General features: G+C 34.4%; 1 protein-coding gene across 1 annotated transcript in view; it reads left to right on the forward strand.

Moving 5' to 3' along the window:
- Window positions 1-27,039, forward strand: part of CSMD1 (CUB and Sushi multiple domains 1) — a 626,201-nt gene that overhangs the window by 189,423 nt on the left and 409,739 nt on the right. Inside the window, exon 7 of the mRNA XM_085309436.1 lies at window positions 9,901-9,978. Within this exon, the coding sequence (XP_085165562.1) occupies window positions 9,901-9,978 (78 nt within the window). The remainder of the gene's footprint in view (window positions 1-9,900; window positions 9,979-27,039) is intronic.

Raw genomic sequence — 27,039 nt, forward strand, 5'->3', positions numbered from 1 at the left:
AAGATTTGGAAAGCTGTTAATGAGAGAAACCCCAAGATATTAAACTGAATATTCTTCAGGTAATACAGAAGAGCAGAGGGTTGGATTATTCCAGTGACTTAGCTCAAACTTCAGATCATACAGAAAGATTGTGGTGCTTCTCAGAAAGTCAAGGTTACAGTAGCCGAGTGTCAGGAAGCAAAGCCTGCAAAAATCTTCCTACATTATCAAGCCCAAGGTCTTGTTTTAGCAGAGGATTTAGCATAGAATTCCCCTCATAAACTTAATTTATGGACAGAAGTACTCCAGCAAGAAACCATTTTCACGATGATTCCTGAACACTATTTTATAGTATAGAAAAGATAGATAGAGGTGTGATAGGTGCATTAGAACAACAGGTGCATTCTTCCTGAAGTTACTGACTTCCATGAGGAAAGAGTTTCATGTTTGTTTTGGTGTATTTAAGAAATATGTTGGCTCAAAACATTCTTTAGACTGGTAGAGTAAAAGGTATAGAGTTTAATTTTAGATTCAGGTAATTTCATTGGAGTCTTGGAATCAGTCCCAGCTAAAACCACACAGTTGAGATCAGGGACATGACATCATTTGGCCAGCAGTGAAGCACTCCCTGTTGAGAATGTATTGAAGTAACATTTGTCAGGAAGAAGTGCTTATGTGAGAAGGGAGAAAGCTTTAGCATTTCTGAAGCTGAGTCTTCAGCTGGTAGAAGGATAGGGAAGAACACATAATATAGTAACAGAAATAAGACATCGTGGAAAAATGGATAGAAAGGAAATCTTTCAAAGCTGTTCTACCGCAAATAGTTTGACCAGGACTTGCTATGCAGAATTTAGGATAATGTTTGACTTCTCAGAACAAGCCTAAACAGATGTTGACAACAGACACCCATTTCGAGATTTTGTGACACCACAGTCAGATAGAAAATCCTGGCAAAAAATAAACAAACAAACAAAAATATCCACCAAAAACAAAGATCAAAGGTATATAATTTGGAAAGGACAACATTTATGAAGTGCTATGACAATTGCATACTGGCAATTTTAAATTCCAAAGTCTGTTACTTAGAAAACCAAGTGTCCAGTATTTTATTCCCATTGATGAGGAAGCTGAATAATTATATGCTAAGCACTTGTGAAGCACTTCCTGGAATATATTTATAGAACAAGAAATAAGAATCAATAAAGTAGCCAGGCCTGTTTTTGCCAGATTAGTTTTGTCAGACTATTTCTGTTTCAAAAAAAAAAAAAAAAAAAAAAAAGAAAAAGAAAAGAAAATGTCAAAGTGAATGGAAAGATTGAGGATGGCTATTTTTTTCTTATTCTTATAGATTCTGAACTTTCAAAGGAATTCCTGATATGGCAGGCCATAGTGAAGCAGAAAAAACCCTAGGGTCAGTTATTATCTATTTTACTGGTCTCACATGACTTGAGTGATAAAAAGAAATGTTTGTTCTATAAGCAAACTCCAGAGAGAACCCTAATGCTGTGAAACCTGTGAATTGTAGATAATTTCTTCCATGCCAAAAGATGGTAGTACTGCCGTAAATGACTCTTAAGAGAAGAACCCAGAACAATCAAGAGGGAAAGGCAGAGAAAGCAGAGTTCTTAACTGGACTCTACAATCTGAACTAATAATTATTTTTTTTAAAAAATAAGAGTACCTTGCTTCAGAAAAGTCAGAGCAATGAGACTAAAGCAAAAGGAATTCGATTGTATTGAGATAAATTTGCTAATTCTTCCAGAATAACTCTATCAAAGTTATTGGAAATACCTCTCTGTTACTTACTGAACTCTGCAAAATAGGTAGATATTAAATTATTTCTTCTACTACAGCAAGAGGAAGGCTGGTATACTGGAAAAAAGGCACAGTATTTAAATGTTACCTGATGCAGCTAAGATTTTTTTTTTTTTGCTTAAAATCAAGCTGTTCTTTAACTGAAGATATACAAATGTTTGAGAATACTTCTTACAGTGTCACTAGGCCCAGAGCTGGGCAAGAAGGACACAGCTTTCCTGCCTGCCCACCTGTAATCACTAGGCTCAGAGAAATATGCTGTTCCCTTTCACCTTCAAATATCTGTACTTGGAAAAAAATGTGCAGTGAAAGGCAGCCAAGAGCTGAACTCAGCACAGCAACAGCAGAAGCAGCTTGAGGAAGTACCAGCAGATGATGTCAGAATATTTTAGCTTTGAATGGTAGCCAGTATTTAAGGCCTCGCAGTTTATTTCACACAGGAAAACTTGGCAATATAATCAGTATATGGGTAATTGGGAGAAAAGCAATAGGTTGTCAAAGATGTACACAGGGACTGTTGCAAGGAACAAACAGTAGGAGTTGGTTTTCTTCTGGAATCATAYCTGCTTTTTCAGCAAGCACTTGTGCAAAAATGGAGCGTTACCTTTTTCTGTATCTTTACTTATAACTGAATCCTTGTATTGACATTCCTGAATTTTAGACTGGGAATATATCTGTGTATTTACAGTAGTACCACATAGATATTCCTGAGCTTATATAGYGTATATAAGCTCTAAAGAAGAGAAAATTACATCAAGCATAATCCTATGTTAAATGGACTGTGCAGCTTTAGTGTCTTCTCTGCCTATGATATCCCTTATGTACTGCAAAGCCCATACTTGGTTTTATATATGTAGTTAAATGCAATAATCAGACAATTTCACATGCTATAAATCCCAGCAAAAACTTCCATGGTCTTAGCTTCTGATTGGTTTGGTCATGCATCCAGGTGGTTTCAGATTTTGGGTTGCTATAAAGTAAAAGTTACTATATAAGTGCTATAGTACTTCTATTATAAATAGTAGAAAATTATCAAGAACATTTCTTGATAAGCTTATCCTATGTTAAAGGAGRACTGTTCTTGTTAGTCTTCAGTTTAGCATGCTCTTATAAGCTTTTAGTGATGAAGATTCCACTGCTCCTTTGGATAATTTACTCCAGTGTTTCATCATTCTTGCTGGCAAAAAGCTTTTTTTCTTGTGTAATTGAAGTCTCCATGTAAATTATTGTTTTAGCCCTAGTGGAACTGGGGAATACCTCTTTCCTCTTTGTGGTTATCTTTAATACATATAAAGCGTATCATATTTGCTCAAAAACTTCTCTAGATTAAATTATTTCTCAGTTATGCCCTACAAAAGGACCATTAGTTGTGCATCATACCATCTTCTCATCCATTTCCATTTTCCATAATTTTCTTCCTACCCATATCAACTCCCTTCTCCCCTCAACAAAAGTAGAACCAAAATTACACTTTTGTGAGAATAAGGCTGCAAATTCTTGGTGCATATACTATCTGCTAACCTGTATTTGTACAGCGCTTGGCATATGAAACTCATAGATGATTAGTCAAGCAATACACCTTTTCTTGAAATTCATAGCCATCCTGAGATTATATGACAAACAAATATAAGTTTTTTGTACTGTAAAACAAACATGACAAGCAAATATAAGCTTTTTACATTGCAATACAGACAACTTGAAATTCATCTTCAACCAAAAATGAAAAGGAGTTCTCTCCAAAATCAGAAAATGTTCACAGTAGAAGAAGCTTGGTCTGAAATGTGGATSTCTCTTATGTTCTTATTGTCTTTATTAGTAGTAGTAATTTGTAATAATAGTAATAATAATATAATAAAAAACACATGAACAGTTCTGCAATCAAATACAGTCCTACTCATATCGCCTTTAATTATCTCATCAGAAACTGTTTTTCTTACCACTGTAGTGATATGAGACCTGGTTAATATTAGTRTGTGAGCTTCCTGTCCCTTTCATGATAATACTTGAAAAGATGTATGTCTGTAGGCAAGGCAATGCTGCTGAAATTCCTCATCTGAGATGATGCTTTTCAGCATATTGCCCTACACTTAGCTTAACTTCTTAGGCCTTTGTACTGGGCAGAATTGTCTTGAAGACACTTTTTCTGAATTCACTGATTTCGACCTACTTATATGCATAAATGTATGCATTCAACGATTGCAAGACTGCACTTGAAATCTYCATTTGCTTGTCATCTATATTTACAGATTTGTTAATAGACAAAATGAAAGCAAATTTCCATGCATTGCCTGCATATGAGAAGATAAACAGACTTTGTAATTTTTGTCCTAAATGTCTATCTCAAATTGATACTTAATTTGGCTTTTTTTTTCTAATTTTTTTAACACAGTAACACCACCCTGAGAATAGAAATAATAACTGCAAAGAACTTTTCCTTTCAGAGTTACAAAAAATCCATTTTCATTCTCTCACTCTTACTCTTGCTATTTCAAGACTTTTTTGCACTTCCTCATAAAATCTTACTGACTTTTTCTATGTATTTTTTATCTTCTTTCAGTCCAGTACATTTTTTAAAACTATAGTTTCTTAGAAAGCCCTAACTCTGTACATAAGAAAACAATAAAATAGTTCAGGGACATTCATGTATTTTCAGGACCCTACCAATGAGTCATTTTAAGTTATCAGGTGCGTGAAGTTTATTAAAGCAGCAGGAGAAACAAGGATTGCAGACAGAATCTTACTGATCTTCAATATTTTCAGATTAAAATATTTAGTTTTTGTTATTAGTTCTGTATATATGACTAAATCCTATTTTGTCTGATTTTCCCTAAAGTTGCACGATGTGTTCAAACTTAACAGGAGCCTCATATCCCACTGTATCCTTTTTCTATAATACATAAATTACATCCACTTATCTCTGCAGATACATAATTTCAATTTAATATCTATCGGCTTTAGATTTGATTCTGTCATTTCTGAATGCTATTATGAGTAAGCCCTCTGATTTTGGTAGAGGAGAGTCTTTTTGTAAGAGTAGCACATTTTTCCTTACAAATTTGATGTTTTGTTTGTGTTTGAGCTTTAGCTTGATTTGGAGGAGTGAAGTAGAAAAAGCTGGGCAGAAAGATTCTTAGAAAAAGACAAGATCTTGTCTTTTTCTAAAAATATCTTGTCAGATATTTTTAGCTGCAGGAATCTCCTGAAGCTGGTGTAGTCTGTTCAGTAACCGTCCATAGGGCTCTCTTTCAAGCACTTGTGGAGTCATCCATTGAAATTTTATAAACMACTTTTATCCATATTTGTCAGTGTCTTTTGACAAAGAGTTTCACACGTTTTTCACTTGTATGAGGAACCACCTCCCTTTACTAGTTTGAAGCTTTGCTCTTGTTAGCTTGACTCATTGGCCCTGAGCTCTTAGAGTGAACAAGACAGGGAATGTTCTGCACAACCTCCTGATGGCACTCCTGATCCTCTCTTACGACGCCCCCCTTCCCGCAAGCCATCGCTTCCAAGGCTGAAGAGCCCTTGCGTAGTCAGTCATCCCTCAGAAGGGAGCATTCAATATCTTGGGAACCCCTTTTACCCCTGTCACCCTTCCTGAGTCCTTTTCCCAGTTGTATTATAGCCTTCTTGAGCCTTTTCAGGTCCACGCAGGGACCAGAAATGCACACAGCTGTCAACGTTTATGGTGAACTACAATTTATACAGTGATATAATAATTTTAAGTCTTGTGCTTTACTTTCTCCAGACAATTTCTAGCAGCATGTTTCCTTTTTTAAACCCTACAGACCATGCCTTTCCTAAATTCTAGGCTTTATTTCTGAGCAGTSATGATCATTTTAGGGGTGAAAATAGGACTGTTCTTTCTAATATTTATCACTATTTTTACCTTCTCTGAATTTCGTTAGACATTTCATTACCTGGTCAATGGGTCAAGGAAAGTCTTTCTGAAGTTCTTTAGACTGCAGTCTGTACACAAAACTTTATCAGAACTTAGCTATTTTGAATATTTTTCTTAAACTCATTGCTTCTCTGAACATTCTCAATGATATTAGTTTTGCTGACCCAAACATATGCAAATGTTTTAAATACATAAGATTCTTTCTATTTTAACCTCTTCTCTTTGATGAACATAGCAATTATATTTGATATTTTAAATGTCTTGGGAAAAGAAAATACAAATGAGAGCTGGCTATCTGGGAAAACCATTTAAATGGTAGAGTGGCAGCAGACCTTAAATGTCTTAGATCATCTTTTCAGATATGAGATGTAGATAACTCAATTATTATATTAAAATTCTCAAATAAAAATTTAAAATACTGTTCACTCATTTTATGGGAGTACTTAAATTTGATTTTTTTCACGAACACTGAATTTGAAATCAATATATACCTATAAAATAAACAAAAATGTAAACAGAAATTTCTATGACTGAAGGTGACTTTCTCCTTCTTTCCTACAGTTTTTGTTGTTTTTTTTTTTTGTTTGTTTATTTGTAAGTAAAGAGTTTCAGATACTTTGAAAATAGAAAATAACGCTCTTCCAGTAAAACCTCGTATGGACTACTTTTCTAATGTCCTAGCTAGTTTTCACAGAATCACAGAATGGTTGAGGTTGGAAGGGACCTTTGGAGATCATTTAGTCCAACCCCCCCTGCTCAAGCAKGGTCACCTACAGTGTGCTAGACAGGATCACATCTGGGCTGGTTTGAATATCTCCAGAAAAGGAGAATCCACAACCTCTCTGGGCAGCCTGTTCCGGTGCTTTTTCACCCTCACAGAGAAGAAGTTCTTCCTTATATTCAGATGGAATTTTATTTTAACATATCCAATGTTAAATGTTTTATTTTAACATATCCAATTTTTGTCCTCCTGACTATAGCCAAGAGCTGAAATTTTATTCCGTGGTTCATCCTGTCTAAAACATACTTTCTGCTAATTTGTCATAAACAGTTCAGCAAGATAATTGTGCCTGAGGTAAAATGTATTTTCTTTTCACAGATTCAAATACATTAAAAACTTAAGAGCTTAATAGAAAACATAATATGTTTGCATGTTTACAAATCCTTGTAAATTCAAAATTTACTTTAAATTTTGCTATCCATTCGAAGAATGCCAGACATATATTCACTTCATTGCTGGGTTTAATTTAGCTATAGTATAAAGTTAAGGAATTCTGCAGATGTTTTCTRCGAGACTGATGAGATCGTCTTAGACTTCTAGAGCTCAGCTCTGATGTCCTTACTGAAACAATGATGCTAGAACAGATTGAAAGATGGGTATCTCATCTCCTATTCAAACGGGATTTAAATGGTTATAAAAGGTGTGTTTTAGAATTTTTTATTTTTTTATTATTATTTTTTTTTGTTAGAGAAGGGATTGAAGTTGTTTGTTTAAGCCAGAGTGTTCAATGGTATCAATTTCTCTTTCAAATAGTGAAGAGATCGTATTTTACAGACTGTACCTACTTAATTCAATGAAAAAAATAACTGCCATTTGACCTCATGGGCCCAAAGGCTCAGACATACCTAAATTTGGCTGTTAAAGTTCTTCAGACTTAAAAGCTCATGTCACCTAATGCTRCTGTTTAAAATGTAAGAATTTAACTTCAGCCAGTGGTGTATGTTTCTGTTACATTTCTTGGAGAGGAAAAGGCCTCTTCAGATGATGATTAATTGTGTCTGTCTCATAAGGGGATGAATTTTCCCCTTAAGGTAGCTACTTTTATAAAACCTGCATTTTAGATGACTAGTATAGTCAATCCCATACCTAATTTCTTTCAGAGAGGTATAGACTCCCTTTTTCTCAGCATGTGRAAAACCTCCAAGGAAGGAGACTGCAGAACATCTCTGGGCAACCTGTTTCAATGCTCGACTATCCTAATAGTGAAAAAATGTTGTCRTATATGAAGTTGAAAATTTTCTTTTTTGAATTTGTATCCACTGAATTTCAAACTAAAGCTGTCAAGGATCATTTTCCTCATTCCTGAAAAGCATGCTCTGAGCATGTCTAATACCTCCAGGAGTGAGTCCCACAGAAATCCGAGAGGTTATTGCCACTTTYGTCCTAAAATATGGTCAGAGGACAAAGATGAGGAGAGGGTACTTCTTTTTCTCTATTTACTACCTAATGAGTGAGTCAAGGATTATACTGCACATCCATGAATGTAAGCAATGTAGTGGTTATATTCTCCAAGAATTGCTCACATGTTTTATGTGAGACAGATATTGCTAAATGTGGAACTTGTACTGCAGGAGGGACTACAGCTGCAGGAAATATCCCAGCTATTCAGGAACATGACTTGTGCTGTCCATATCATTTGAACAAACTGGTTGTGCAGCCTAAGAAAACAGAATGGAAGACTGAACTTGATGAAAATTGAAGTGCCTAAGTCCTAGAAAGTAATCCTAAGAAAATCTTACCCAAGAGGCTTACCCTTCCAGAAGCCACAGACAATGTTTTATTATTTGTTATTTATTTTTTGAGAAGATTACTATCAAATCTATTTCATCCTATGTGGCTACAGCATTTTTTCAAGCATCTTTCAGCATTTGAACATCAATGTTTTCCAGGTTTAAGCATAAATATCTGCACTATTTAACATTTCACAACATATATAGAACAAGAAATACTTTCTGTAGTGCTTGTGCAAGCTATTTCAACACTTAAGAAAAGTTTGCTACACATTTTGCAAAAACAGCACAGATTCAAAAAAGAAGCAAAATGAAATCACAATTTTAATATATTTAAAGAAATGTTAACTTCCTCTTCCTGCCACTTTACTACGTATAAGTATTTGCATACAGATAAGTATATAAATATTATATATAATGTGTATATATAATATATATGCTATAATATATATTGTATATTCTAATAGAATATAATATATATATTGTAGCAAAAATAAAATATATGCCATATCTTGACAACAAGTATAACTGATGATTGGTAGTGTTAATTTGCTTATTTATATGGTGTATGATACAAATTATTGCTGTTTTGATTTGATTTTTGTTTATGTTTGTATCTAGGTTGAGTGTTTGCATTTTAAGTTTATTAAATACTACAAGCTCTAGAAAAAAACTATGAATCAAGGACTTATTTATGTTTTTTGATTATTGGCACGATGCCTTTAGCATTCTGATACACAGCTAGAATCAGTTATTAAGATATTTTGCCACTAATATCCTTTTGGCACAATTGTCTATCTTTGTTGCATATTTCTTTTGTATATATTGTATTTTATTTTTAATTGATCAAATTGTTCCTGAGCTACCACCGAACTAATAACTTTCTGATTAATTTTTCTTATATTTTTATGCTTTTCTCTTTGCATTATAATTCTAGTTCTACCCCATATATTCCTTAGCACACAACTGTATTAGTTTCTTCCCGCATGTCCTTCTCCTTTTTTCTGAGACCACTCTGTTTAGCTCTGCAAAGAGAACAATCATAAACCACCCTCTTCCCCAGTTATTAAGCTTCTGATCTGTTCTCTCTTGCAAAACTTTGTAACCTTGAGAGCTCTTACTGTCTTTCTAAATTCCATTGAAATTGCCCTGTAGATTCAAAACAGATTAAATGAATGAAACAATGTAACACTGTGTGATCATGAGACATTAATCTCTTTAGGAAATTGAGGTAAAAACATTTCTACTATTGAAGAATGGATCAAATAAAAATATTTTGTGAATATCATATTTAAAAGTTTGTGGTTCTCATATACACATATAATGTACTGTACATTCTGAATGAGAGGTAGGTTGTAAAAATGTTTAAAATTTTGCCTTATGCAGTGGGAAAGATAGGAAATTAAATTAGGACTGATTATTGTTTTGCTTGACCCTAAGAAACCTTACATTCAAAATATTGCARATGCAGATAATCTCAATTAAAGAGCTGAGTTTTTTCTGAAATATAATAAATCATTATGTTTTTGCCAAAAATTATTTCAGTTGTCATAGAGATTGCAATTATTTCAGTGTGTTTGTAGGACTCCTGTGTTGCTTTGTATTGTTGTAATGCATGTGATTTGGCTGCTACATTTTCTTCTCTAAATTGTTTAATAATAAATTATTTTATTTTTGTTTCCTTGTTATCCCAGTGAAAAAAGCAATTGAGCTGAAATCAAGAGGAGTCAAGATGTTGCCCAACAAAGACAGTAACCACAAGAATTCTGTCTGTAAGTTGTTTATACCATTATATTTAGAGTGACTGCTTATGTCTTCTTGAGTCTTAATATGCATACAGATCAGAGAGAAGAAAAAATTGAAATGRTGGGAAGCAATGATTATAAAACAGTCATTCTAGTTTCAATTGTCACTGATTTTAGAATTCTACTGGTAATACCAAGGGGGCAGAAAGCAGAATATGGTGTTGTAATGTCTGAAAAATGTGAATGTGTAGGACAATTATTTTTTTTTTTTGTACATATCAGAATGTTTAGAGGTTAGAGATGCAAAACCACACAATATAGTGCCATATGGACTTTATCAGATCAGTACTGGGGACAGTGAAAGCATCTTATCCATCTCTGAATCAAGGTTTACACTTATATTTTTTCTTTCCCTCAGTTACTAATACTGCTCTCTAATTCTTGCCTCCTCCTTGCCACTCTGTGTATCTTTCTGATTCCTTCTTTCCAGTCCTTTGCTATAGCACAGTGGGGGCTCACACCTCCTTCTGTAACTCCCAGCACCTCGAGAGGTCGGAGACCACATCGTCACCTTCCCTGCGCTGCATGTTGAATGCGCTCTGGGAAGAAATCTACTTAGTCCCTCTACCTCTTTTCCCCATATGTAGTCTGAGGGTGTAATCAGGATGCTATCTGTGAGATTGTTATTGTTTTTAAACAAAAACGCAGTGCCTTTCCCTGAACCGCTGGCAATCTAGGAGCTCTTTCTTCTGAGGCCAGTCTCAAAAGAAAAGAAGGATTTTTATTGTGGATAGCAGAGGGGTTTTCTGCCTAAAAAAAGGGAGGGGGGAGAAAAAAATGAGGGTAACCAATGCCCATCCACAGCTCATTAAAAGTGCTTGTGTAACTACTAAGATATATCTTGAATAAATTAATTCTTTGAGGAATAGTGCTGGACTCAATGAAGTGAGGCCGGGGTTATGTTTGCCTCACTGTGTGCTAGGGCGTTGTGTGCTGCGGCCTCCTTGTATGTTATTCCGCTGTTACGGAGAGAATGAGTGTCTTGAAGGCTAATGTCTAGGGGATATGATTTGTTCTCTGCCTTTCTGCAGTGCATCGTTTTATGCAAAGTGAGTGGTTTTAGTATCTCACTGGAAAAAAAGAAGCATGATAATTGTCTATTTTAAATACTGTACGTTGCTAGTATGGCAGTCAAAAGGAGCTTCTTATGCAAGGTGTAGCAGAAAAAGTTGATCCAGCTCTTTGGTGTTGGTATCTGTATGGGTGGTTATTTCATTATTTATAAGTTTCTTCTGGGAGCTGTGTGATCTTTGCTTACAGTCTCAGAGCACATGCTGTCAGACACCACGTTTAATTACAGAAAGTGAAAGTAAGACAGGCTATGAAAAAAATATTATCAAGCAGTCTGCTGTTGACTTCAAGCATGTCTTTTGTATTTTTTTCCTATGTGTTCTTACTTGTGAAGCTATAGCTTATGTCTACCTTTTCAACATAAAACTAAAATGTGAGTTATTACCGCTAGTTTCACCTATGCAAAACTTATAAAAACTGATTAGATTAAAACACATACATTTAGATTAAAATATATTTTGCTACTCTTTCTGATGCCAAGACTTAGTATTTAACCATTTCCTTACCAATAATAGCATAAATGAAAAATTTACTAAGAATTCAACTTCAGAGGATTGATAAGAGTGGATATTACCGACTCATTTCAATTAGCAAATATCTAAGCAAGTAAATTAAAGATGAATGTCTATTTCCATTTTTGTGTGCAAGATCTTTCCAATAAGATCATAAGATATTTTCTCTGTTTATAAAACTAGAGAACTTACTCCTCCATTTTGAGTGGCAGATGGAATGTGAATACAGGCATGGTAAATACTGTAAAAGCAGTATTACCTTATTTACGTTTTTAATACTGAAACAAACCGTTATGAAACATAACACATTTATTGAAATTCTCCCCTGCAGTGGTCAGTAAAAGAATTTGAGTTGGAGTTCTATATATTGGTTTGTGTAAAAGTGTTGGACCACTTTTATAACACATTTTTATTTTTATTTGCTTACTGAAGCTGAGACTTTAAAAGGCTATATTTTACTATTTTAACACAAATTGGCTTGGGAAAAGATTTTCTTTACCTCTTTTGAAGATGTTCTACATGCTCATTCTGATATATTGTCAGGGAAAAGAAATGCCTGGGTGAAGTCTTTTGTCTGTATGTAGTTAGAAGACTAGACAAGGGTTTTTTTTCCTCACTTGCATGCTTGTATGAGGAAGCAGCTGAGTTTTTGAAAGCTTGTCTTTTTTTTTTCTTTTTTTTTTTTTTTTTTTTGTAAGTAGTCTAATGAAAGATAATACTTCCCCAAGCAAACTTATCTTGTTTGGGTCCTTAGACCATCATGAACAGAGCAGTATAGCTACTCAAGCTGCAGGTCTTTTCAGTGACATTGCTGGCTTCATAGAGATTGGACTTTCTAGTGTGCAGTAAGCGAAACAGCAGGTGTTCCCTTTCCAATTTCCATTTCTGTTGGATTCCCCTTTTATTTTTCCTAAACATAGCTAGTGATTTGAGGTACCTACTCTGAGATATACTTGGAGATAGACTGTCTGTGGAAATTCTGCCAGCYGGCAGATGCTGGCTTCGAAAATGGGCTAGGTGACAGTGTGCTGTGATGACACCCACAGACAGTTGCTCCAACAGGTGAGCTGTGTCTGTGGCTCTGCAGAMACAGACATTTACTCCCAAATCAGTACTGATGCAACAATTCATAATTCACCACAGTAAGCTGTACAAAAAAAACCCACAGAAGCTGATGGTTTCTTGCCATCCTTCTCTGAGTTGGAGAATATATCGGTAATTTAATTCCTGRTAATTTCTGTGGCCAGTTTACTGCTTTGCTAAAAGAAGAAGCAGTATAAAGTAATATATTGTAGAATTTACTACTGTTACAATAGGTAGCTATACAGAAACATGAGACTTTAAAAAGTACTGACAACTGGACTGTTATGATTAAATCAATAATGAAATTTGATTTATTAAATGAAAATAAATAAATAAGTGAGATTGACTTCTTTATGCTTAATGTTTAACCTTTTAGACTTGATGGGATACAGTTCTTGAAAGCGTCTAATGGCTGAGCTCTTCTTACTAACTCTGTTGCATAGAAGCAGATTTGTGATAGCTAGCTTGATAACCTTGAGAGAATTGAGGAGGGGCTGAGCATGGTGTGGCCCCAAAAATGCAGATACAGTATGTCCTGCATGTCCTTCAAGCACTAAGACCTGCTTGTTTCCCATAGGTCTTCCTCCCAAGCACAGTCTGAGAGCCGTTGCAGTAACCATTTCATAGTGGCACCACTCGGTTAGGGTTTAGGCACAGAGTATCAGCAGCACACTGGTTATCCCTTGTTGGATACAGATCAGTATTTCACTCACGTACAATCATATCTCACTGCTCTCCTCCTGGGCTCGCCTGCGTTCGTAGGTGCTCACTTTCAACTGCTCTGCCATCCTTTATAAACAATTGGGTAACGAAGCATGGCTTTGGGATACAAGAGCCTCAGTAGATTTACTGAGGGAAAAAAGCCATTATATCATGTGCCCCTCCCCAGGCAATGAACAGCAGGGTTTTGATTTGTTTTTGTTTTTTTTTTTTTTTTCCTGAACACACCTGAAGGAAACACATCAAATGTTGCCAGAATGCTCCTGCCAGCCAGAATCTTTCAGCAGTGAGCCAGATGCAGCTGGACCATGATTAATCTATGCAAGGGAAAAAAAAAAAAAAAAAAAAAAAGATGGGAAAGATATTTGAACTAAAAGTAGGTCCTGGTTTATCCAAAGTATAAGCTGGCCTGCTGCAGGCTTTAGTACTGGGCTTGGCAATTTTTGCAACATTGGGAGAAAATAAATGGACAGACAGCTCCAGAGGATACCTTTTGATAGCTGGTCCTCATTAGTGCTGGAACTGCCACAAACACTGACCAAATGCAATACCATGACGATTTTGTCTTGGTTATCTGAAGATGTTCTCTCAGAGAAACAAAGAGAGAGTTTTAGTTATGAATCTGCTCAAGGAAAAAAAATTCTAATCCATCTGTTTTGGGGGCTCATTCATTTAATTTTAGGATCAATCTATTCACTTATGTGACCTTTTTTTTTTTTTCCCCACATGTATGGGTAATGTTCTTGAAGGAAGATGTTTAATCTATCTTACTGTCATTACTCTTTCTTATTCTAACATGGAATAAACCTACAAACTTTGCTTCCTCTATGACTGTGTCCTTCTTCTAAAACCACTATGACTATAGTTTGCATTGTGATAAGTTAGGTAGAAGTTTTATCTAATCACTAGCTCTTGTACAAATATGTTTTACTAGCAATACTCTTGCCCAACAACTCTGCTGGAGGATAATTATCAYCTCTAAACATCTAGGCAAGAGATCTACAGTAGAGAGGTTTACAGAAAGCGTCTTGTGCTTCTGGGAGGAGGAGGAGATGTACAAGAGGAGGGAGGAGAAGAATACTTAATGAAGTTGACCATGAAGACAGACCATCATTAGGTGACATAGTCCTTATAAAAGAAGGATTATTTTCTAGATGAAAAGGTGACCTCAATGGTTAATCTTTTCAAGTCTAGCCTCTGGTACATACCAGAAAGTCACTCTTGGTCATTCTATGTGCAGAGGGTAATGAGTGAGTGCAGGTCTTTCCTCTGGACACTGAGCTATCGAGCGTAAAGAAGGCAGGGCTATATTTGCTGCTTTACCACCTAGTGCCTCTGCAAATGCTTTGGCATCCTGATCAGCCTGAGGAGGGAAGTCTTTGCCATGCCTCCTCACCAACAGAAGAACAGACAGAGCACAGTACTGCAGCAAACTCACTGTAATGCCAGGGGCGTTCAGTGAGGTGTGACCCATTATATCGTGTGAAATGGGGAAAAACAGGTTTATGTGGTACATGTGAATCTGCCAGTGCAGTTGTGTAGAAAGGCTAAGCAGTGCTGAGAACAGTGGTGTGTTATAGCTGATTTCCAAGTTTGTTCTTGCCAAAATGCAAGATGCTGGCTTGAGCCATGCAACACAGCAAACTGCAGGGAACTTCCACAATCTGGAAAAGCAACAAAGATTAACAGATGAAGCCTAAGTGATTCTTTAAAAAACATGTTGCTTGTTGATGATGTTAAAGGTTTGCAGTAAATATTAATTACTGAGTGTCTTAGCCTTATCTGTGCAAAATGTATAGTGTGCGAATTAATGCATTCTTGAAAAGCGAGCTATTTGTACATATTCACTGAGTAAAAACCTCTTAAATGTCACTGAAGCAATTTCAGACTTTTGTAGTATTATTTGAAAATATATTTCAAATTATCAGAAAAAAAGCTATTAGAAATATTTTAAAAAGCATGGTTTTGGAATGGAATTTTGGATAATTAATACATCCTTTGATTGCTTAGCTACAGAGTTCATCCAAACAGTTCTTTACTCTATAGATGAAATGATTTTTACCATAGAGAGCCAAAGAACAAATGAGTTTACAGACTCAATATTGACTAGTCACAGCACATTAAGGTGAATTAATGGCACATGCTGTTGAAACTATGGTGACTAATTCCAAAACAGGATTACATTGCTAATTCTATGTAAGAAAGGAAGAATGACAGCAGTCATTTATTTTGCTGCTGGATAACTTTGAAAAATAGCTTAGTCTGTCACAATATAAAGTTAAAAAGGTGTTCACAGCAAGTTTTTCGGATGGAATTCTGTTTCTTAGCAATATAGTCATTACATTGTAAATATACTGGCAGTTTCTTCTTCATTATATTTTGCTATTGATAAATGTACTTTGATAGAAGCAAGATGATGACTGGTACAAGTTTTACTTTTCTGTTAATGAAAAACCATTTCCCTAGGACAATATTAGACTACATGATTGCATTTAATAGCACAATTTTCTGTCTTGTTTATTCTTATTCCTAGTAAAGAACAATTTATTTAAGATCTTTCACATATTAAAAACATCAATATTTGGAAATATATTGCAAACTTGCTGATATGCAAGTTGATATACAGTCAGCTTAACAGACTGATATGACATTAGCTAAAGGTGATCTTCTCAAGTTACAGTTATAAAAGATAAAATTATTGCTCATGACCATTTTTATGTAATGAAATTTAAAGATTATCATGATATAACTATCAATGTATTATTTTTCTATTTAATGTTTAAATTAGTTTCCTTATTGTTTTCCSAAGAATTCTTTTTAAGTTTTGCTTCATTTTTAGTATTTTTTGTAGGAAGAATGAAAAAGTGTACAAGAACTCTGTATTATTAATTTTAAATTGCACATTTAATTGAATTATTTCAGATTTTGTTCTTATTTTGGTGTTATTACTCCCAAAGCTTTGAACACCTTTTTCCTTTGTGCTAACATTGCATTGCATCTTAACAAGTAAAAAATCATTGCTTTTTTGAAGTTGAATTTTTGCAGGCTGTCATGTGCTATGTTAGGTCAAATCAGAATCAAGAAATACTATTCAATATTCATTGTTTTAACAGCTTTCATTCAAATAGCCTGTATGAAATTCAGTTTAGACATTCACTGCAAGCTCCATTCCTTCCAAAGGTGTTAAATTTAGTTGAACCCTTGCACAATTTGTGTTATGCATGAGCCTGTAATTATACAGAATAAATACAGCTATTTTCAGGAACTGTATCGTTATAGTTGTCTATCTAGATCTGATTCTTGCTTTGAAAGTAGTAGAAATTCTGCAGCGTGCCTATGCATCAGCAAAAAAAAAAGACATTGTACATGGAGCTCAGGGTACTTAATGCTTTTTATTTCAATACAAAAYTTTAACCAGCCACTAACTTAGCAAAAATATGACAAAGCTCTCTCAAAGTTATACACTAACCTTATGTAACTTTAAACATAATATAATCCTTTATATTCAAGGGCACACTATGGTTGAGTGGATTGCCCTGTAGGATTTTCTGTTTAGGACAAACATCCAATCAAGTAAAAGTGTATCTCTGCAGAGAGGCCCAAGATTGTTGGGAGGTTACCAAATTAAAAAAAAAAAAAAAAGAGTTTTAATTTTTGCAACCTATCAAGATTCTTCCTCACTCTGRTCTCTAATGTTAAATTATGTTTGTAATGATTAGTTACAACTAAAGATATATTTCACTGATTTCTTAAAGAAATGACCATTCTGGGCAAGCACTTTTCAGGTTAACATCTTGGTTTGTTTGCAGTGATTGGAAAGAAGGTAACTAGTAGATATCTGCATATATTCCTCAAAAGTAGCTGGATGTATATTTAGGCTTTCCCTTTGGTGAAGGGAAACTGTAGAGAGAGGATCAATAATCATAGCATCAATAGCATCTAATGCTGTATCTTTAATTAATTAAAGCCACATTGCATTGGTGTTGGGATTGATTGCTACTGATAAGCAGGATGTGAAATAAACCACCCAAGTGACTATAGATAATTTTGTATCAAAAGATCTCATGCTTTAGATCCTATGTAAGTAAGAGCTCTCTATATGTCTATTTTTCACTATTAATATTTTAAAAAGTAGTACATGAAAATAGCATTAAAAATATAAAGCAAGTAAGGCATGAATAAAAAAATAAAATACAAAGACATTAGAGACAAAAAAAAAAAAAAAAAAAAAAAAAAAAAAAAAAAAAAAAAAAAAAAAAAAAAAAAAAAAAATCAAAAAAAAAAAAAAAAAAAAAAAAAAAAAGTGAAAGCAAGCAGTAGATTTTATTTGATAGAATTCCTGAGGCATGTACATCCTCAAGTAAGAGCTATGTTTAAAACAGTTTGGAGAAGTAAACATAACATAAATCTCACCATCAACTTGATTAGTTTCACTTTCAACTAAAACAAGTAAAGCAAATATCAAAATACTGGCAGCTTTCAGGCTTGCTTTTCATCCTGAGGCAGAGAGTAGTGTTTATAAGTTTTCTAAACAAGCCTTCAGGGGTTTGTTTGCCCAGCACTGACACTCTGATGATCAATTTGCTATTGGTACTGAGAAGAAAAAAAAAGAATGTGGAAAAAAGGGTAGCACACTTAACTCTTTGGGAGGAAGATACACCAATGTTGTATTTTCTAGGAATATTTTCTTTGTGTCCTTTATAAATAGTAATTTCTGATTGCGGATCTTAGGATTTCCTTTTAAAAATACCACTTTCTTTTAAAAACTGCTTTTTCTTGAAATCTTAATAACACATTTCAGCAGAATGACAAAAAGTGACAGGATTCATCTATCGCTCTTTTGCAATCTTTCCTGAAGTTCTATTCAGTGCCTGCTATGCTTAGTATTGGATATACCACTTCTCTCACAAAGAAAACAGAGACTTTTTGCCTAAAACTTCTTCATCAATAGATTTGAAAAAACATAAATTTGAGATTAAGATTCACTAGAGGAAACAAAGCTGTATGATTTTTACATGATTATTACATTATTATGATTATTATAGACTGACTATGGAGTAACCTGTTTCCCATTAGTTTCTATAGGAATTTGGTGCCTCTCTGAGGATCTTAGTGTTCCCGAGGGATGTCACCTTGTGCTCGTGCGTTGCACTGTCCCAGGTTAATTTGCAGAAGCTGGAAGCAGTCACACTTGTGAGTGCCCAGGCCTAAACTTCCTGAATGACTCCACGTTGTCACAGAGTCTCCAGCCTGGTCAGGCATGAAAGCTGCTTTTCATTCTTCCAAATCTTGCAATTTGAAAAGGAAAGCACTTTTCAAGCTAGTGTAGATATCGTGCCTGTCCATAAGTGAGAGAAGCTACCTTAGAACTTACTGATGTAATTAATTACTGTGTTAGGAAACAACAGGCTGAAGATTTGAGCCCAGCATTTCTATAAATATCCCATTTTAATTCAGAAGGCTTTTTTACTGAAATACTGAACATATGCTAAATGTTCAGTTAAAAAAAAAAAAAAAAAGAAATAAAAGGATTGGAAATAGTACTTAAACATTGGCACTGTTACGCGATAGGTTAACRGACCAGATCATGAAATCTTTGTTATTAAAAGTATTCTTGCAATACACATGCACACACACATACTTACAATTTTAGATAAATATGTAACACATAGTATTCTATTACATCATTTACTGGTTGTCAGATAAGAGAGAAATAGTATTTCTTATACTATTACTTTTACGGAGTATTATAGGGTAAAATTTGGCAGTAGGAAAAAATAACTGCAGCATTAACCTCTAACAATTCTATAAAGCTTTAATAAAACAGGAGGGATAATTATGCTGATATATTTTCTTCTATCATAGAATGTAATAATACAAAGTTGCCCAAATGTTAAAGAATTTAGACTCTTCTAAAAAGAYGCGTATCCCTATGTAATAAAATTATACAATGCTATTTTAATATATTGTRTAAATTGCTTCATAAATCAGGTTACTAAATTATACTTGGTGTTTCTAAATAAGCCTTCATCACAACAGGAACTTAAATATCTTTTAAAATATTATGCAAAAACCTTGCTGTGAATCAAACTACTGCCTAAATATATTTCTGAAGAAAAGCATCACTTGCAGCTACAAGCAAAACAAGCTGCTTCATCAATTATTTAATACATCATTTGCATAGATAATTTGTAAAATAACTAGAAGAAAGCATCTATTAAAATATTTAAAAGAAGATGTAATCTGATTGAATTATGGATGGTTGGAATGAATTGTTACCCAGCTAGGAAGTTGAAACTGCCATTAAATAATTTTCATATACAATTATGGAACATTAGTGATTATCCAAAGTGAGTATTCATACTGTAGGCTAAATTGACATTGAATTCTGTTATTTTCAAAGTCAAAGATATAGGAATCAGCAACCTGCTTTTAGCAAAGTACAATTCTACATAAATTGCCTATTCTCATGAAATTTAAATATAAACCTTAATACTTTTATATAGCCTCATTGGCCTAACTCTCCTGCACAACTCTATTTAAAATATAGATGTAAATAGGTTGGAAAAATGAAGTCTCTGAGATTCACAATAATATATGTAAATTACGAAGGTATTCAGAACTTGTGGGTGGATGAATTGAGTTTTTTTGGAATATAAAAAAACATAAGAACAATTTTAATTAAAGAAATGACTGTGACATTGGATTATGCAGAGAAGGTGTGCAGCAGGATATAAATGCCCTCACTGCCAAATTTCTTGCAAAGTCAGAGATTTCCCACTTCCCAGGAAGAGATTTATAGTAACAGTAGAGGCTTATACTTCAGTTTTTGTAGTAAAGTTTAACACTAGCTGCATAGTTCATGCGTATTGAGTACGCATTCATATCCCAATTGTTTAAACCCAAGTTAGGGGGAGAATACATTCAGGCTGGATAGGTCTTGTGCTATTGTATTTCTTCTGAATTTATTTTTTATGTCGTGAAACAACTGGAAAATAATTTCAACTGTGTTAACATAGCATTTCACTGTCAGTAGTTAGCCTGTCACGCTGCAATGTATCTGTTCCTGCAGACCCTCCGAGTAGAACTGCAAAGTGCCAGTGTCAGATGTGCTTGGCATTTGGGGAGTTTTGTTGGGTGACAGCTAATTCATCAGCTTCAGACCAGTTTGAGTCCACTATTCCTGCTTCATCTGGAAAGAGGAAGCCAGGAATTAACCCAGCAGAGCAGCAGATAAGAGAGTAGCCATTTCCTCAATTTTGTACCCTGAAGAGCTTCACCTATTTTTTTGAATGGGGCAAAAGGGATTTGCAAGGACTATGACGGAAACAGAAATGGTCTATATTGTTTATTTTACTGGAGATTGTGGGGCACTGGAGGGAAAATTGCTGTATGAATAGGAAGGAAATAGAATAGGAAGATTTAAATGAGAAAGTGATGAATTTGAGTAGAAAAATGACAAAATGAAGTGTGCCTTTGAAATGAAGAGAGAAGTGATGAGTTCAGGTGGAAAGAAGAAGTTCAGAGGAAAAAGACCCATTAAAAAGATCTTCTGATATAGGTAGGAGAAAGAAAAAGGAAAATAAAAGAATTAGCAAGAATGTATGAAGAAATGAAACAGAGAATACTGCACAGAAACAGGGAAAATGACAATAAAAATAGGACCTATAAGTAGGAAGGGAGAACAAAAAAATGAGAAATGTGAAGAAAAATACAGATCTTAAAAGACTGATAGATGTTTAAAAGATTGATAAATCTTATTTAATATTCCATTCTTATATCAAAAGCTGATTTTAAGTTCATTTATTTATTAAAGTTCTTTATAGTATGATTTGTTTATTGCATAATATMCTTTATATTATATAACCAGTGACTGCTGACAGAAATCCTTTGAAGTTAACATTTGACACAATAATTTTCCAATTATAATCTCTTTGAGTCTCTCTGTCAAATCCTAAGAATCTGGACAAAACAATTAATGCATAGTGTTACATTTGTAAGGGAAGACTAATTGTTCATTTAAGGAGGAAGGAATAATTCAAGGTGTTGTGTCCTTTCAAACTGAAATTATTATGCCAGATAGAACACCCATTCCTTAAAAATCAAAAAACAGAAAGGTTATGCAAATGTATTGGTTTTCAAGTATACACAGAAAGAACAATCTAGAAAAATCCCAAATATGTGGCTAAGTTTTCTGTTATATATTATCACTGTTGAATAAGGGGCTTGAAGTGTAGTGCTCTGTCATATAAACAGTTGGAAATCAAGTAAGAAGGACAAGATCATTTTTTCACATGTTAAAGATAATATGGGCTTTCATACACATGATGACTACCAAAATTGCTTAATTTTAAAAATGTTTTAATCTAGCAGAAAATAAGTGTATCTCAGGGTTCATATTTTTCTGCTAATGCAAGCATACATTCAACTTTTGTCACCCCACCATCAAAACATTAGTTGCTTCAGGCTGCTAACATGAAAGAAATCCTTTGCATAAGCAAGAGATGTGTGAAAAATGTATGCATATCTTCCCCATTTCCGTGCTTTTGAACTGAACTCCCATGCTCAAAGTCTCTGCTAGAGGAGCTGAAGTCAGTGAATTATCAATGAATATGAACAAAACAGTGTGGTGTCTCAAAACTGACATCTCACGTGGCATACAGTATTTTCTTCAAAATGCTGCTTTTTATTGCCCTATCAGCTTTTCCTTAATTTTTTAAAGTCAAGTAGGAAATCTGTTTTATCTTGAGGAGTCATGCGTTTTTCTTAATTCTGCTAGACTTTGTTCTCTAAAGTCTGAAAATGCATATGCAGTACAAAATAGCAAGGATTAAAATAAACCCCTTCTTCATAAACCGCAAATTCATATATTAAAGTTAAAAGATAACTTGAAGCAACACTACCTTCTGGGATGTTACTCCACTAGTCTACAGATTGGAAATTCAATCCACCTTTTCATGTAGAAAGGTTCAGAAGAACTATTAAGCACCTAAATACAGTTTTTGTGTTCTTTTCTCTGTTGTTTTTCAGTTTAATCAATAACAATCATTTCTGGTCTAGTACCGAAGCAGAAGGACTAGAGTATAAGGGGGCGCTTTTTCATGGCAGAAAATAATAGAAGTTTTACTAGGCCTGCAGGGACTGCTTAAGCTGAGAAGTAGAGCTTGTATCCCACACCGTTACTGCCAGAAAGACAGAACATGGCCTAAATTTCAGTCAGGTTTGGTATACAATCAGGKTTTTGTTTTTCACTGTTTCAGTTTTTATTCTTCCATTCTTCCTTATCTTAATGTAGAAACATTTCACTAACCAAAGACTAATTCCTCTATGAAAACAGTCTCTTCTGAGTCAGTTTGCTCTTTCCACATTATCAGCGTATTTTCATATTTTCTTTTCCCGCTACCTCTTTACGCCAGCTTTTCTCATCCTGGACTTTTTACCTAGTGAGCTTCTGTCTCCTTCTGTCTCCTTATTCATTACTCCCAACTTTGAAAYTGTTTTCTTCCCTCATTTCTTTCTTCAGCTCCAAATTTATGATTAACTGCTGCTCTGCATTCTCTTTGTGATTTTTTTTCCCCTAGGTATCTTTGTGTCTTTCTTATCCATCCCATTTTTTTTTCTTTCTTGTCAGATTTTACTTTTCACTTTCAAACTCCATGACAGATACTTTCAAATCTATCATCTCTTTTCCCCTCTATATTTGAATTGGGACTGGTTTCTCCTGTAAGGATGGACCTGGTAGAAGAAGAGTAAGTGGGTGTACAGGAAAGACCAGCTCTTGCTTTAGTGCCCAGAACTGGACGTTCATTGGTCTGTAGATGTGTAGATCTGTAGCTGCAGAGATAGCCCTAATCAACACAATTCAGAATCTTTTAGGATTTATATATTAAATTTGACTTTTTTTTTTGAGTGTATTTGCTAAAGCCTGTTTCTGATGATCATCTGGAATTAGTGTTTCTCAAAAGCTTCCTGTCTGGCCATTTTTAGGAATTTTTTGAAGAGCAAAAGGCACATCCTTGACACAAATGTCATTCTTGAAGCAAATTTCACTTTAGCATTCTGTTGTGTGGAGGAGCTAATACATCCCATAGAAAAGCCCATCTGCATTTTTTTAACATGGGAAACTATTTTCTCCTGTCTCTCTCAAGAATGAATGTGATGAAAAAACAATAATAATTTCAATGTAATGATATTTAATAATATAAAATAAATAGATATGTATTTATATATATATTATATATATATAAATTACTACTTCAGGCTTTAGAGAAGTAGCACCAAGCAACACTGATGCTTAAATATTCAAAGAGTGTCATGGACATTTATCACCTAAAGGAGTGAATTCTCAGAATTTCTGAAACCCAGACAAAATCCATAATCAGAAGTCTAGGAAGTTCCTTGAGTTTCCAAAGATTCTTAGTGGTGGCTTCTGTGGAAGTTCCTGCTGGCAATCACTCTGGCTAGATCATTTCAGTTTTTAATCTGCGACTAGGTGGCAGACCAAACACAGAACAATGTGGGAACTACAGAATTAAAATCAAAGTCCAAAAATATCACTGCATCAGTCAGCAGTACTGCTGAGCTGGTCTATCCTTGAGTGGTGAGGAGTATTTTGCAACTTTATTACAGCAAATCATGCAAATGAAAACTTTTAGTTTGGGCATTTAAAAACATGTTTTGCCACCACTTAAGTTTAAACTTACTGTTTAAATGAGTCTATGACTGTATGATCTGTGAGTTACCTRTGCTTTTCCTAAGCTATTTACTTTGTCACTTAGGAGAGTCAAAAGTAACAAGAATATAGTCAAAAAATACAAATTCAAAAAAGAGAAAAGGAAAACGTCATCTATATGTTTATTTCACCTTTTAACAGACAAAAACAATATCTATATCACTTTCCCATTTTACATAATTACATGTACAWGTTTTCATAGATGTATAATATTTACATATATTATGACAAGAGATGTCAAAAGGACATGGCACAGCTTTGTTTCTAAYAGCAAGCTTATTAACACTTCAGGTTTAAAATGCTGTTCTCTACCACCTAATAAAAAAGTGCATCTGCTACAAACCAGAGTATGACCTTGACATCCAGGAAAGTTGTCCTCTAACAGTCCTGTAAGAGATGTATTTTCTTCCTGTGTCCATGAAAAGGCATTCATAGTAGGACACAGGCTAAAGCTATACGGAGGAAAARCTTTGGACAAAAAGGTGGAGAAACAACAAATCTGTTTAGTTAGCTGTCCAATATTATAGCAAGCATTTTGCATTCCAGGTTAAAGAATGTGAGCTTTAAATACAAATGCACCAGCCCTATTGATCTGTTCTTATTGGTACTGTTTAGCATGTTTCTTCAGGTCTAATCTAATTTAACATTAGAGACTTTAATTCTCTTTCTCATGAGTTACTTTAAATGCAAAATAATAATAGCTTGTAATTACAGGTGTATTGGAGAGGCATAGTGGCTTCCTCTCACCAAAAATAGGAAAGATCTCACTGAGTGATATGTTGCTGTTATTGTTAGTGCCTTAYACTGTTAAAACCATTTCAGACTGCTTTGTCACCAAATTCTGTTTATATCACTTTAAATAAATTTTTCAGGGCAAATCAAAACCTAGGACTAATTTTTCATTTGTTAATACTGTGTTGTCCATGTCTCCTGGTGGCCTTGACTAATGATAGAAAGATTATGTTTGAGGGGACAACAGAGTTTCAACTTAGTATTTCTCTTTCATTCTCCTACGTCAGTTGTATAGGCAAAAAAAAAAATATTAAGGTTAGTGGTATATTATTATGCAACTAAGCTGTATCTTGAACATTTACAAGATGACTTGCTCAACAGACAGTAAAATACTATTTCTCCTATTTGTAAAATAAAGGCTATTGGCATATTCCCTTTGGCTGAAATCTCTTTAACTGATAAAATCTCAGCTAGAGTTCATGGTTGCTTCATGAGTACCCGCTGACTGCTATTTCCCCTGGCTGACAAGCAATACTGCTGTGGGTAATGTCTTCCTACTGCATTACTGGAGTAGCAGGATCAGCACTAGTACTGGTAGAATGTCATCAAGTCTGTATACCTAATAAAACACAGAGTTCAAAGATACGCATAGTAGTTAACCTCAAAAGCTATGCAAATGGCAATCTGTATATCTTGTGGCCTAATATGATTGCCTTTKCATGGATGGGGAAAAAAAAAACATCTCTTATGAAGCTGTTAGAGACAACTGCTTTAATGGATGTCGAGATCATGCTCAGAACATCAAAGAGTTATAGCACTTCTAAGAAATACTTGCAAAAAAATATAGTTTTAATACCAGCAAAATGATGTATTTTCCATTGATATCATTCTAAAAAGTGGTTAAACTGCTCTTGCTAAGATTTTAATTAAAAAAAAAAACCAATAAACTAAACTAGAATTCAGCCTAAAAGCAGAAACTCAAACAAATAATTTATCTGTGAAACTTACAGAGAAAAGAAAACAGGGGCTTAAGCCAGAGAGCGTTAAGTAGCCCTGCCCGTAGTTTTGTAATTAGCTCCCCTTTCAATGGTAGGTATTTTTCAGATTAATAAAATGAATATTTTTGTTCAGATATGCTTTCTAGTATTGTAGGATTTTAACTGGAGGTGTTTAAAAATGGCCTTGTCCAGTTCCATTTTACAGTGTTTTAACTGTAAAAAAATCTTTGTAGCTGAGCTTAAGTTTCTCAGAATATAGAGAAATGCTGACACAACAGCTGAACTCTAAAGACTTGAACGATTGYACAACTATTTAGAATTCCCCAATCACAAAGGGCTTCACAGCGCTACTGTAACTGCTTAGCTGAGGAAAGGTAACAATTTTGCTTCTAGAAGAAATAGGACATTTGAGACCTCATGAAACGATATACATGCAATACCAGTGCAAAATATGTGCCCCTTGCTTCTCACGATTCATCCCTTGTCATAAAGCAGAGAAGAGCAGACTCAGTCATTCAACCCAGTGGCAGTGGTATCAGAGATTCACATCATGTTTGAAGCTGAGGATGAAAACACATAGAAATGGTAATTTAAAGAAACTAGTCCAACAGCAAGGAGTCATGTCTGTGCCTTTTCTTAAATATGTATCTTCATACTTTTCATGAGGTAAAGCACTTCAGCGGAGAAAGCTGACAAAAAAGAAGAAAAATATTAATCAAGAGGTTAAGACTAAAAATCCATATGCTGATTTTCYACATGCTTATTTTCTGATGATTCCATAGCAAGTCTGTTTAATCTTCTCTCAGAAGAGAAGGAGGTTTGCAAATTTCTTCATACCTTATTTACAGTTGAAATTTCTACTAAAAAAGAAAAAATCTAATCAACAAGGGAAAACAAAGAAGTGCTATTTTATATGAAAGGAGTGTAGTAGGTCATTACTATAAATAACTAAGGAGTAAAAAATGTTTTAAAGAAGACAAGCAAAAATGCCTGGAATTAGATTTCTTTCATAGACTTGCCCAAGAGCAAAGGTTATTTGAAATCTCTTCCTTTAGTAATATTTGTTTTAAAAGAATAATAATAATTTGCATGATGATAGTTTAACTTTGTATCTCCTCAGAGTTACTAAGGCTCTGTGGTTCTATCTCTGGGTTGTGATGAAGCCCAAATGGTCATAGTG

The sequence above is a fragment of the Rhea americana genome, unplaced genomic scaffold (assembly GCF_003343005.1).
Source record: "Rhea americana isolate MKP2758 unplaced genomic scaffold, rheAme1 scaffold_299, whole genome shotgun sequence".
In the NCBI taxonomy this organism is placed as follows: Eukaryota; Metazoa; Chordata; class Aves; order Rheiformes; family Rheidae; genus Rhea; species Rhea americana.